The sequence below is a fragment of the Coturnix japonica genome, chromosome Z (genome assembly GCF_001577835.2).
Source record: "Coturnix japonica isolate 7356 chromosome Z, Coturnix japonica 2.1, whole genome shotgun sequence".
In the NCBI taxonomy this organism is placed as follows: domain Eukaryota; kingdom Metazoa; phylum Chordata; class Aves; order Galliformes; family Phasianidae; genus Coturnix; species Coturnix japonica.
In genome coordinates, this window is record NC_029547.1 from 21843202 (window position 1) to 21857890 (window position 14689).

At 33.6% G+C, this 14689-nt stretch overlaps 1 protein-coding gene across 4 annotated transcripts in view; it reads right to left on the bottom strand.

Annotated features, from left to right (window-relative positions):
* POLK (DNA polymerase kappa) overlaps positions 1-14689 on the bottom strand; it is a 28751-nt gene that overhangs the window by 7579 nt on the left and 6483 nt on the right. For all 4 annotated transcript variants that reach the window (XM_015848815.2, XM_015848812.2, XM_015848813.2 and 1 more), the window contains exons 2-10: positions 11879-12057; positions 10277-10396; positions 6546-6698; positions 6056-6187; positions 4995-5148; positions 3905-4120; positions 1641-1765; positions 1266-1432; positions 338-370 (exon numbers count right to left, since the gene is read on the bottom strand). In XM_015848815.2, the coding sequence (XP_015704301.1) occupies positions 338-370; positions 1266-1432; positions 1641-1765; positions 3905-4120; positions 4995-5148; positions 6056-6187; positions 6546-6698; positions 10277-10396; positions 11879-12016 (1238 nt within the window). In that variant the 5' untranslated portion in view covers positions 12017-12057. The remainder of the gene's footprint in view (positions 1-337; positions 371-1265; positions 1433-1640; positions 1766-3904; positions 4121-4994; positions 5149-6055; positions 6188-6545; positions 6699-10276; positions 10397-11878; positions 12058-14689) is intronic.

Below are 14689 nucleotides of genomic sequence, written 5' to 3' on the forward strand. Positions count from 1 at the left end.
CTTTCAAGACTTCATTCAATTACACTTATCATCCATGTAATTGCAGGCTACTAGGTTGATATTGGCATTAAACTGAAACATAAAAGCATTAAATGTTTCCACTCTATATTATGGCTCAAAGAGAAGCAGATGATGAGAAAACAGAAAACAAACTAGGATATTCTGAATCCAAAAGGGGCTGGGATGTGAATGTAGCCTGAATGTGATTTAGTGAGCTTGGTTAGCTTTATAACATATGTAAATACACAATGAATATACATGACTAACAAAACAATACACATTGGAACATTAAGTGATTTAGTGATTAATGTAAATTTTTAAAGATCAAAATATATACCTTTCAGTGCTCATACTTTTTCTTTCTCCATCCCTTTAAAAAGAAAAACAAATCAATACAGTCACTTTACCAGTAACAGTTATCTTTTCCCTAGACATTAAGTCAACTTCAATCATGCTTCAATAAGTAAGAGTAAACTCAATAAAACCTGAACGATAGCTTCTTGTGCAAATCTTGTACATTAAGCCTGACTGAGTGCAAAGACAGTATATATAAATCACTTAATAAATATGTCAATATAATATATAATAACACTTACAGATGTAAATAAGAATTAACAGTTTCCAAAATAAACCTTTTGTCTATTATCAAAAAGAGTACTTTGAAAACTGAATAAAAATCTGATTCTGTTTCTCCTAGGTTTAACACAAGTTCTGCTAGTAAATTCCCAAACATACTACATATAAGTTTGTTTGTCCTAAGCTATTATAGACATGAACATAAAAATGATATGAGACAGAAAAAATTACTCACTTTCAATAGAAACATGACAGTTTACCACCAATATGATTTTCAGCACAATCAGATAATAAAATAAACATGACTGAACATCTCTGCTTTGCATAAATAACTGTTATTTCTTTAGTTATTTTAGTAAATATGATAAACTATATATTGATCTAATAGTATACTAGTATACAGTATAATAGTATATTATATATTTATATTATATTGTTGATTGCAGTATACATATATATCTATTATCAATATAATAAATTGTACTGACTTGATTAATAAAATACACTTACGCACAACTTCTTTAATAGCCTTATTAAATTTCATATGTTACACACAACCCTAATTTTCATACTATTTTTTGGTCTTTCAATATAACATACCTTAAAATGTAAGTTATATAAAACACACGTGGAAACATTTAGCAGAATGTAAGCAGTAGAAATATAAAAGCAACAAAAGCAAAGCATACTTTTCTAGATGCGTTGAACCCAGCCCAAGAGAGATATCCAAGAAACTCCGCCAAGATGCTTCTGAAAAAAGAAGAGAAAGCAGTGCCCTCTGCTGGTAAAGTTCTGAGCAAGTCACAATTCCAAGGGCTTTTAACATCTTCTCTGTTACTTTTCCTATACCTGGCACCTAGCAGGAAAAATTTAAAAAAAAAAAAAAAAGAAAGAAAAAGAAAAAAAAAGAAAATGGAAATTACCACTTGTGGATCCAATTCTAAGAAAAAACACAACTGGGCATATTACTTAGAATTTATTTTTTTCTTTTTCCCAGAGAAATCTTGGTTTTAGAACATCAGGAACATAAACGATTGTATAGTAAACGTCATAGTACCTCTTACCTTTCTAATGGGCAAATCTTTTATGAAGTCTAGCACTGCTTGTCTCTCTGGAGGAATTCTGCACTGCCCATTAGGTTTGTTACGATCACTGCACATTTTCGCTAACATTGTATTTGGAGCTATTCCTTAAACACAAAGAAAGAAAACTTTGAAGAATAATAGAATGTAATTTTAATAATCTATTATTTAAAAACTGAAAATTACATGATATATATTAGTATACATTAATATATAGTTATATAATATAAAACTATAATATATAATTTAAATATATAATATTTTAAAAGTAGCTTACACATTTGGTAAAAGCAAAAGAGAAACGGTAGCTAATAATAAGCAGATTTCTTGGAATTCTGAAAAGGAAAACCAACTCAAAGCCTGTAATAAACTTGTGAGAAAATAAATACATATGACAGTTTAAAAATAATTGATGCATCAGATAAAGCGTATCTACTATTTTGAGAAAGGGTAACAGAACATGTACTAATCACTCATGAGGAGTTAAATAACAAGTGTCTTAAAAATAACATCCATTACATGACTGAATGATTTTATGACTATTAAAATGATTATAGTAAGACAAAAGGAAACTCTTACAACAGCAGTCACAATATACTTCAATGTGAAGGTGTTATGTCTTGCCTCTAGTTCAGAAAAAAATACTGAATTTATTTTGATAAAATTTGCTAAACTAGTGGTGTGGACCAGCACTGTTATGAAATTACTTAGAACTAAAAAATACATAAATATTCCACTGGTCCTACTTAGAAGAAGTAAGTAGGACTTGTTCCTTTCTAGAAAAGTAAATAGCATTACGAACAAAATATAGAATTTACAAGAATTTCATAAAGCCTATCTTAACAGAGAAAAAATATACCTCACTATCATATCTTATTCATGTAATCACTTTTTGGCAGTATGTACATTCCTGAACAATTATTTCCAAGGATGTTGCACAAGAAGGGTTCATTTACACCAAAAATCTGACAAGCACCTTGAGCACTCACTAATAATCACAGCCATTTCCATTGCACCAGACACTGATACATCAATTTTACGAAAACAAGGTCAAACATCCCACAAGTTTAATGTTTTTGTTGACTTTTTTTATTTTATTTTTTTAAATGTTTTAATAAAAACTATTGGTGGGGGGAGGGAGGAAAGAGGATCTGTTAGTTACACACATTAGCCAGTGTATTATGTATTTTAAATATGGCCCAACATGATTCCTCTTCTCTCAATGAGGCCCAGGTAAGCCCAGAGGTTACACATCCATGGTCCAGATGGTAAAAGTAATTCTCTTTCACTATTTCTTACTGGTATTTTTCTATTGGCCTTCTAACCATGTTTCATGCATTTATAAAAACTTCTTATTAAATCTTAATTATAAAAAATATATAAACTGTATTTTATCGTTCAGGGGATAACACTTCAGAAGAACAAAATCATTATTTTTCTACTACTTATGACATAACATATGGGCTAATCTCATCTGTTTGTTCCTACTACCCATTCCTTTACCTCTGCTTGCTTTTGACATTTCCCTGGCCTTCACACTTGCTTCATAAAGTTCAGAATTCCCTGATGCCTCACAGACCTGATTCACAAAGCACTTTGGATGCCATCCAAACTAGACTGCTAGGAACATACTCTGTTTATTTATTTATTTATTAGATATGTAAGGCAGATTACCAACATAATGGTTGAGACTTGCAGGTAGGTTGCCTGAAGACAGAAAGCTTGGATGGCAAATATTACAAGCCTTCTCAATATTTTATTGATTTAAACACATTTACTTCTCTTAAGAATCATCCTTTAGATTAATTTTAATATTGTATTAAAAGGAACAGAATGGCAAAATTGTTAGGAGTTTTTCAAGCTAAAACCAATTCAGCAATTGGTATTACTCTGTAGCCATAAGCTTATTAAAACAATTTACATGAGGCACTAAAGCAAGTATCAGCAATGCTAACATCAACTTCTGCCCCCTAATTCACTTCTCCACACTACTCCATTTCAAGATGAAAGAAGCAAAAAGAACTACTTCTGTAATTTAAAAAAGAGAGGGATGGCTTTGATACATACAAGGTTTCAGCAGTGACTTGAAAGACACAAGTCTTTATGGAATTGCAAAGGAGGCATATTTCTTTGCAGCACAAGAATGCTGTGGCAATACTTATTTCCTAAGCCTGTAACATCCCCAGAGATTTGTATACAATATACTGTGGAAATATAGAGGTTATTATTTATATGTGTTTGAATACCTGCACTAGCAGTCAGTTGAGTTTTCTGCTCAATCCTAAAGCGAATTTCCTTCACAGCTTCTTCTGCCGAGGTTCCAAAGACAACAAAATTTTTCAGTGACTGATCTCTTTGTCCAGAGGGATCATCCTCTACAGATGTGCCATCTTCAAACAGCTCCGGTGAAGAAGAGAATCCATCCATATTCAGTGTGCCAGATATGTTTATATCCTCTTTATCTGTATCAAACAAATTCAAGAGCAATTAATCAATATATATACAGCATCTATTTCACTGATTTTCCTATGTGCTAGAGGAAAACAGTTGATTAGCAATTCTGTTTTTTCTGTTTAACAAAAAGGTACACTTATTTAGCCAAAATGATTGCACTGCATTTTCACTGGAAGAAAGGAGAGCCACAATTGTTTTATTCTTTATAAAATTATACTTGGCAAAGATTAGAATTGGCTAGGAGACTGGGCTTCACTTCCAGGAAAGCACTGAGGTTTAAATGCCTGGTGCTGTAATAGCAGAAAAACACAAACATTTTGGCATTACTTTTGTTTCATATCATTGAGAAGCTCAGATGCTCCTTTCTTCGTTGCAATAACGTTCTCTGCTTTTTTCTTTCCCCCCCAATATTTTCTAATGATATTAGGACACTGCAATATCTCTGGTTCAGAATAGCCAATCTGATAAGCTTCTAATCTTCAGCTTCAGTCATCATAGAACTAGGAATGACAGCAGCCCTTTGTCTGACTACAAACTTCTCTATTACACTTTCACATTCTCAGTGCTGTATGTAGTAGGAAAAGAACACAGATAGCAGATAAGTATGAAGAGACACATAACTACATATCATTGGTATTTAATTTGCATAGACAGTGCCAGTTTGTTTCCTTCTAGTCCACTAATGCTTTTCAGTACAGCTTCCTTCATTATCCTCTTAATAGCTATTTAGATCATTTTTAATACAATAATATAAACTATCCACTTTGCACTTCAATCAAACATTTACTTCACTCCGTTTTTACTATTCCTAATTGGTTTCACAGTTGCAGGTGTGAATCCAACTCCACCTTTTAGATCAAAAGAAGAGAGTAGTTTGCTTACTTTTTTCTGTAGTGTCTTCTGTGTTCAAAAAGTATCTTCTTTTATCTTCAGGCCAGTTCAGCCTTTCCTCCAAGTGCTCTGTTACATTCAGGTAGGCTTCATCTAGGCCCATAGGCATAAAATGGGGATCATATTCAGCCAGTATCTCTTTAACCTTCACAAATGTATAGAGAAAGTTTAAAACATTGCTGTAAAAACAGATATTGATGCACAATCATTAGGTAAATAAACGTACTCTGAAACCTTAAGATGACCATTCACCATTAAAGACATTTATAGAGCAAATAATTTATGGATATTACAGAATTACAGCACTAATTCTCTCAAGTGCAAAGATATCAAGTAAAGGGATTCTGAGCATGGTGTTTTACTGTACAGATCACTAAGCTCGGTGAAGAAGCACTCCTTTGACATTAGGTTCACAGCCACTGCTGTAACTACTTGAACAAACTCTGGGGATCTGGGAAACTGGCAGAAGCTGATTTATCTATCTGTACTGTCTGTCATACATCACATATGCAAAATGTGAAAGCCTACATTTTAAGTTATAGTCAAACAATTGGTGTAGCAATGGTTTAAAGCTCTGGTCAGAGTCACTGCAAAACTTACACCAAAATTTTGAGCGCATCCTTGAAAATAACAAATTAATAGGACAAATAAAAACTCTTATTTTAGAAGGAGAAAGACTTGACTGCATCATATTTTAACTGTTTTGGTCCAATTACAAATATTACAATATTAGATCATATGCACCTTATCTTCCTGTAAACAATTAATGATAAGATTCAATACACAGCTTTTGCTAACAAAATGAAATAAATACAGATCCCAAGAGATCACAAATGTAAAACCAAAACAACTGTAATTTTTAATACTTCACTCCCATCAAACAATAAATGCAGTATGTACTGTGAAATCCAAGATCCTTAGCAGGTTCAAGCATTCTAATGTGACATTTAAACTGCCACATCTCAAATTACCTAAAACTGATATTCTGATAAAGACTGAAAAAAAAATACACCAATCTTTGGTTAGAATGTTTTTTGTTTTTCCAGACTTACCTCTCTACTCACTTTTCTGTACTTTTCAAAGTTTAATGGTACTATAGTTAGATGTGGACACAGCTTTTTAGCAATAAATCCAGGCATGGCTGCACGTACACCAAATCTCCTAGCATGGTAGTTTGAGGTGGACTTGGAAGAGGAGAAGAAGTAAGTTTACTGTTCAGTAATCAAATTTTATTCAATGACAGTGTTAAATCAAGTTTTGATCATGGAAATGCACATAGGAAAGAGTAAATAGGATGAAAATTAATATATTCTATTCCCCACTCCAGTCTGCTCGCATCCTTTAACATTTTATTACTACACTTTCTATTGAAAAACAAAGTTTAGCTTAACATGGTCTAGAATAACCATTTCCTCCACTGTTCTTGTTCTTTTTTCCAGAAAGTCATGAAACTTCTCTTTATTACATGCTATTATTGTACATTTTATCACACTTTTAGATTAATGCAATCACTTTCTGTATTGGTTTGACATTTGGCCTTACCAACATACTCATTGATCCAACTGCAATAGGCTTTTCCTTCAGTTCTGGATTGTCTCTCATTTCCACAGCTGCATAGAAGGCATCCATGTCAATGTGTACAATAGTACAATTAAGGTTGCGACTCTGTTCCAGTTCCATCACAAGTTTGTCCACCTGAACAACATATTGCAATAATTAAAAAAACTATTAATCTTGCAGAAATGCAAAAGTACACATAATTCCAGTAATTTTGATGTATATGGCATGTTGTTTAAAATATATATATATATATATATATTATATATATATTATATATATATATATTTCTGGTGACACTTGTTAGAACACTGTTAGAGCAAATGGTACAAAAAGCAACAAACTCCTCACTGGTGAAAAAAATATAAAACCTAATGCAGACAGTAACTGGGTAAGAACCACTAAAGATGCAACTTCAGCTACTGTCATAGGCGTTATTTAAAAAATGAACAAACAAATGAAAACACATTAATAGAATATGAATTTCCAATACATGTAGCTGAAGCTATCACACTTCAGAAAATTGGCTCAGACTCATGCCAAAAGGACCAGCAGCTCAAAGGACAGTACAGTCTATCTTACTTTGCAAGAAATAAGGTCTCAGGTTCATTTACTACAAAGAAAGTACTATTAATCCCTCTATAAAATTCCTCAGCATTTGTCACAGGAATATGTATCATTTAGGCTGGACAGCTAGCAAAACCCTGTTGCAAATTTTGAAAATTATACATAGAAAAGAGTTAGAAAGTACTTTGTTTCTCTTCAAGATTTAAAGATTCATCTCCTACTAGTAGACTGTGGGTTTGATCAGCTCCACAGTGTTCTGAAACCTGTCAAGCACAGGTTTCTCCATAGAAATACTTAAAATTGTTTTTCTTAATTTATTTGCACTGTTTTATTGAGAGAGCTGGAGATTTTGTTTTTGTTTCACAAATATCATTCAACTACAAATGAGGTAAGAAGTGAGTGAGTATCATTACAAAGTATGGGTGTATCACTTAAAAATATCTTAAGGCCTGCTGACTTAAGGTGACTAACTTGTCTCTACCTTCCAAACTCTAGAAGCCAAAGAAAAAATACCTAAAAAGGAGAACAAAGGAAGTGCTATCAAACTATGATTGCCTAATCATATTAATGACTGTGCTAACCTCTATTTACACGAACAAAAAGTTGCTGTGATTAGAAAAGAAACAATGAGCTTCATGCACATTAGAGCTCAAGAAATGCATGCAGTGAAAAGGAACAGAAGTTTCGCTCTGTGTGCAAGAATAAGGACACTCACAACCATCTGTGACATCAAGGTACCATCACAGAAATGTCTCTGGGTCAATTATATGGTCCTGAAAAGGAACAGTTATGTGCAGTTCGCAAAGTCACTGCAAGAGTTGCTCTCTGTTGCTCTTTTTTTCCTCTGCTGAGCTGCTTATTAAAATAAACAAAAAACTAATCTAAACCCTCAGCCTCTGAGGCTGAAGATACTTGAACAAAGACAAGTGACTATGAATATCCCAAACAAACTGCTGAATGATTACTTACTTAGTCTTTTCTCTTGTTTGCTGCAAGTTCATTTTAGAGGTGAAATGGGACCTCAATGTAGGCTATTCCATACAGAAGAATACAGTATGCTCCCAAGGCTGAACAAACTGGTATAGAGTAATTAAGGGCCCAACTGAAAGTGGAGCAGGCAGGCTGCTACTTACTATTTACGTGATGCATCATATGGGAAAAAATATTTCTTATATTGTTGGAGAACATTAAATATGCACAATACATGTTTCCTATCTTAAATTTCATAATCAAGTTAAGATACTAAAGGATTATTCAACATTTCTTTAATGTTTCTAAAAGTATTTGGCAGGATTGAAGAAAAAACAAATAATGATACTATTTTTTGGGGGGGACAACAGTAACTACAGAATAAACATCTATGATAAACCACTCTTAAACTGTGGCGCAGTGGTTAAAGACGCCGCCTTGCAACACTGGGGCCCGGAGTTCGAATCCCCCCTGTGGCGCAAGTGGTAGAAGTGCCGCTCTGCTACACAGAGGCTCGAATCCCGGGGGCTGGACTCGATGATCTCTAATGTCCCTTCCAACCCGCACGAAACTATGAAACTATGAAACTTCAAGCAGTTCCACTCTAAGTGATTAGCATAATCTAAATCTGCTACACACAAGTTTTCAGAAATTAAGAACCATATGATACAGCATAGTATACTCCTTCCTTTAGTAAAGAAAGGCATTTATTAGAACTTCAAACTACTTCTTCAAACACACCCTACAGGTGAGAAAGTGTTATGTTGCAGACTGCACTTCATTTATGCTACTGTTTCCACAATGTAACCAAGATTTTATCCAACCAATCAGTATGTGAGAAACTTTTTTTATTAATTTGATTTTACATTAGAGATCTTGCACAGACTGACAGTTTAGGAAGTTTTATCTCAGCCTCTAAGCACCCGACAAACAAGACTTAACCTGAAGATGAAAACTTGCAATATTCGTGCAGATATATGCATACATTTGCATATATATATATATATATATATGGTGCTAATTCCAAAGCACCTCCTAATTACACATTCTAGGAGAACAAATTCTTTCACGGTATTTCAGAACACAGTATTGAAATGATGAGATGCTAAAGAAAGTGATAGGAAGAAAGTTAAAGACGATCATGATATTTAGGTATATCTTTATCTGTAAAACTTAGAGAAGCTGATTAAGTACTACACAGCATATATTAAGGAAGTAATGTAGGACAAAGGTGACTTGAGACATTGAAGGTTAAGATAATGGCCTGGGAAATATGCCTCAGCTTCTCATCTACAAGACAAAAATATCACACTACTTTACTGGAGTTTCACAAGAATAATCTAAAGAATTCACAAGATGTTGTGTACAACATAGAAAAGCCTACGAAGACAACAGTAATTCCACATTTAAAGCTGAATTAGACCAGCATACAACAAATAAGCCTTGGGGCCATCCATTGGGCAATGAGGACAACAGTAAATAATTGCTCACTCACTGAACACTGTCTGCACTGTGCACTGAATGAAACAGGAATCCTATTAGAGAAAAATGGCATGCAATCATGTAATTAAAGACTGAATCACAGTACAAATGAGAAAGGAAGTGAATTAAGCCTCTACAAGTAACTTTAATTCCGTTGTGTCAAAGAATATAGTGTGCAACCTGGTGTAGTTTTCTTCTAACAATATTTAACACAGAGTACCATTTAGGATATTGTGACCTATTATTAGCACACAAGAAGAAAAATAGTCCCTCCATCTTTCTAGTTTAGGACACACACACTTCCTGTGACTTCTTACTTTTAATTAAATAGCATAGATAAAGAATAAGTTAATCAAGAAGAGCTGAAAGCTCTGACCATCTTCATTTCACTGAGGGTTATTTGACACAAAAATATGTATCTTCTAAAACTGAAGAATGCCATATTATTTATTAACTAAGTATTTAATAAAATTCTACCAGAAACCATAATGACATCCCTTCAAACCATCTGGATTTAGAAGAACAGAAGTTATTTCTTTCTTATAATTAAAAAAAAAAAAAGAAAATAAAACCACCAAAAAAACCACCAAAATACTTATTTATCACCTTCTCAAAATAAAATAAAATAAAATAAAATAAAATAAAATAAAATAAAATAAAATAAAATAAAATAAAATAAAAATGTACAGGATTAGTACCTGCAACTGTGCTTTCAGCAGCTGTTGTTGTGTAATTTTCTCCTTAAGCTTCATCATTTTCTCAATTCGTTGATTGACTTGTTGATCTTTTTTGAGCTCGTTTTCATAAAATTTGGAGCCCTGGAAGAAAATTACAAAAACCTCATTAAAAAGGAGAAAAGGTACATAATGAAGAGGAAGAAAAGAATTAAAAACTAGGGCATAATTTAATAGATTTTAAAATTTTTTTTTAATTTATTTTTTGCAACATCTGCTTAGCTTACAATAGATAAAACATTCGTAGGAAGAGGAACTATCTTTTCTTGAATCATCTGATAAGATCAGCAAAAGTGGACATGCTTCTAGTTCACAGATTACAACAATCACATTGGCATCAATACCAAGTATTCAAGCACAGTCAAATAAGAACTAGACATTTACACATAAAGCAGGAATATCTGTTTGCATAATAATGGTTAGCAGGATTAAAGGCAGTACTATAATACGCCATAACTTACTGCCTAGCAGAGATCTCTGAACAGAAGAAATAAAGGGCATGTTTTCTTTCAGTATCAGACATGCACATCACCTTTTTTCCCCACTACAATCAAACATGACTTGTTAAGTCTCATTGAAAGAAATCAGTAAGAAGATGTTAGGATGAAGAGTTGCCCAGTATACAAGACTTATGAAAGAAGTTCCTTTTTAACATCCCATACAGTATTTCACAGTTGAAACTGTGTGAAATCTTGCTGCAGCACAACTTTGGGTAGAGTTTATAAGGGTAATTTTGAAAGGTCTAAAAAAGAAGGAAAGTTTCAGAAAAAATCAAAGCTTACTTTCAGATTTCTTGATCTAAAGATGGCATTATGTTCTACTGCTTTACTTACAGAAATGTATCCTAATACAAAGAAACCTACTTATCAGTTTGGAAAGCCCTTTTCACAGTTCATTCCATTTCAACACAGGTGATTAAACAGTAACTCTCCCTCAGAAATAATTTCACCATATATCATCATGAACATATATCCAACAAAGAGCTAACTTTTCAAGAAATAATGGACACAACAAGGAGAGGAAACAACTAAATCAACAGGATTCTTAACACTACATAAAGTATTGTTATAGTGAAAACATAAGTAAAAGATGTTTGTTAAATAAATGCTGTTTCCAGCATGCTCCTCACCCCTGAGTTTACCAAAGTGTGTAATGGACCAACAAAAAACACTCTCTTACCACTGTCTGTGGTATGCTTGTTATACTTAAGACATGATTCCTAAGCAAAAAATATTATGCAAATAACATTGGGATAGCTAACATCAAGAGAAATAAAAATTTATGAAAGGATAAGGAAGAAAATCTAGAGCTGCCTGAATTAAGCTGCATCTGCAGGCCCTTCAAGAAATAAGAGGACTAATATTCCAGTGCTTTGTAGAGTTGTGGTCTCTTCTGTGGATCTTACTACTGGCCAACCCTCTCAAGAACCGCTTGAGAAAAAGGACAAAAAGAAAATGACAAAGGAATTCTACTGAAAACATTAAAAACCCAGTCACATCAACTTCATCTGTTATGGAAAGGTAGATGTGCATAGATCTGCTAGCAAGGAGAAATAACCAAACCAACCTTGGAAGCTTCCATGATGATTTTATTAATTTTCTCTTTATCCAAACCTTGCATTCCAGCTTTGTTATCATTGAGGCCCATTCTAAGCAGAGCTCCACCACTGTAAGAGCTGTTAGCAACATTTTTCATGCTGTCCATGGTACTTTCTGAAGACCAATATTTTTCCTACGACTTAATATCTGGAAAAAAAAAAAAAAAAAAAAGAATTTAAGTCTTGTCATGTACTTGTTTCAAAGTTCCAACTGAACAACATAAAAGTAATTTACAGAACTCATTTGCTGCACATTTGTTCATGAAAACAACACATACGTCACAAATACGAAGACATATTTGTGTAAAGTGGCTGACCTTTCACAATCACCAAATAAAGCCATTATCAGTGTTTGGAGACAGTAAGGTTTTACTTCTTTAGTAATTTAAAAACAAACTCTTTCAAAAGTTCCCTTACAGAAATAATTGTGCACTATCAGCTTCAGTAAAAGTCAGCATCTCATGTCATGCACGAGACTATATAATCCCATCAGAACAAACAGTAATATCTTAAACACAATAAGCTGCACCACTTTCCAAAAACAAGCAAACAAAAAGACAAACAGAATGATTTTAAATCACAGAAGATTGTCGTTCACTTAGTCCTCATTTCTTCCATTGAGATATGCCATATAAATTTTCTCAGTAATTTCTCAAATTCAAACCTCCTGCTTGAGCTACAGCTCATCTTTTAAATACAGGCGGCTTCAATTAACAACTTTGAATAAATCTTCATTGTTTACTTCAGGGAAAAATTCCTGCATTCTTTTTCTCCACTAATTCATAGAGCCATAACATCCAACTAATAGAACATACCAAACTTTTACTACTCAACTGCTACCATATGTAACTTCTTACATGTGCAGGTACTTTTTATATGTGACATCTTCCCTTATGCCTTACAAAAGTAAATAGCTGAACTTTTCCATGGTACATTGTTTAGATAATAAATTGACCTTAAACTGAGCAAACAAAAGCTATCTTCTGGAGCACAATCTTGTGGTCGTATTCTTGTCAGATTAAAATACACAGCATCCAAGTCTGATATTGGATTGAAATACTTAATACAAATTTGTTACTGGAAAAGCATATAAAAGTACTTTCTTCCTACCCTAAGCTGCTGACTAATGAACAGCTTCAGCTTTACTTTCATGCAGGAAGTACATTCACTCCTAAACTTCCCCTTCAAGCTGCTCCCTGTGACACAAGTGGTTCCTGCTGTGAGAAGTCACATCCTTTCAGGCTCTTAGAGCCGATATGTTAAACACAGCCACAAACTACACAAATCTAAGAGTGTTACATTTTTTTCTAGAAAGTATTTTTAAATGCTGCTTTAAATACTCAAGGACTTACTTGGATCTCACTATCAACTAAACTGAAAAATTATATTATGCATTTCTGCATTTAAAGCTAATATTTGTCGTGTGTGTGTGATAAAAGAACCACATGGGTGACTTATTTTACATTGATGGTGCATTGTTGTTATTTTCATGATGATCAGCTCCTGAATCACACCAGCCAAATGAAATTAGACAGTAAAGCCACACATAAAAAAAGTTCAGCCAAAAATACCCAATCACATGCCACCAATTCAGATTATTTTGTATGACACCTTCCAAAGACACAACACCAGTTAAATAACATTGTGCTTATCTATACAGCTTGTTGCAGTTCAAGGAATAGAAAGTACTTGGGAGATGTAGAGATCAGAACTCTTGGCACTACTGTAGCTAAAATGCTACTAAAGAGTCAGCTGGGATTGGGAAAGGCTTCATAGCTCTTGTGTGTATCTATCAAACAAAAGCCCACAGTGACAAACACTGTCGTTAATTTTCCACAGACCAGAGCCTGTAACAGGACTGCTAGACAAAAGCCAAAGGGAAAAAAAAAAAAAAAAAAACAAAAAAAAAACTGCAGTGCACACTTCAGTTCTAAGTTTCATCTCAAGTTCATTAAAACCTCCACTTCAATTAGCTACTCAATAATTCCAGCATTATTTTCAATCTATGGCAAGCAGGTAAGACACTTTCCTCAGGGTAACTACCCTCCACTACTTCCCCCGGTTCTTTTATCACTCCTTCTCTTCAAGAACTTGGCATGAACATGGTTATTGCTTCCTGTTCAAGTCTTTGTAACTTGGTCCCACATTCCTGAAAAAGTCTCTTTATCCCTGGAACGTAAAAATCTTTCTTTCTCCTCATTCATAAAGCCTCAGCCTTATAGCAAGGGCTTTAAACACTAACTCATGTTTAATTCAAACTCCTTCCCTTGCACATTGCTATATATCCAATGAGAAAAAAGTCTCAGAAATGCTCATCTCCTAGTATATTTTACCTTCTCATCTTCTTGCGCATACCAAAAATACATCAGTATAACAGAAAACAAACTGTATAAAGTAATGCCCTAGCTGGAATTAAGAAAATATTTATCTGAAGACATGACATTAGCTCTCTACAGAAGCTTAAATATATAGAGAAGAGACATTAACACAACCTGGAGTCTATCAGAATAAGAGGTCGGAAAAAATGTTAAATATTTAGCATATTTAAATGTATAACAGAAGCTACAATAAAAGCTGTCAGACAAAACAGTCAGTGGATCATCTGCAACAAAGACAACATTTAAACGAAGCACTATTTGAAGCACTGTACAAAATGTTAATAAAACGTGAGTGTAGAAGTTTATTGTCACCATGGGAAACAGTCTCCATGGAAAACAGACCTGGATAAAGCAGTTAGCTTATGGTGTCTTGTGTTTTAGCTAAAGCAAGTTGAAAAAGTG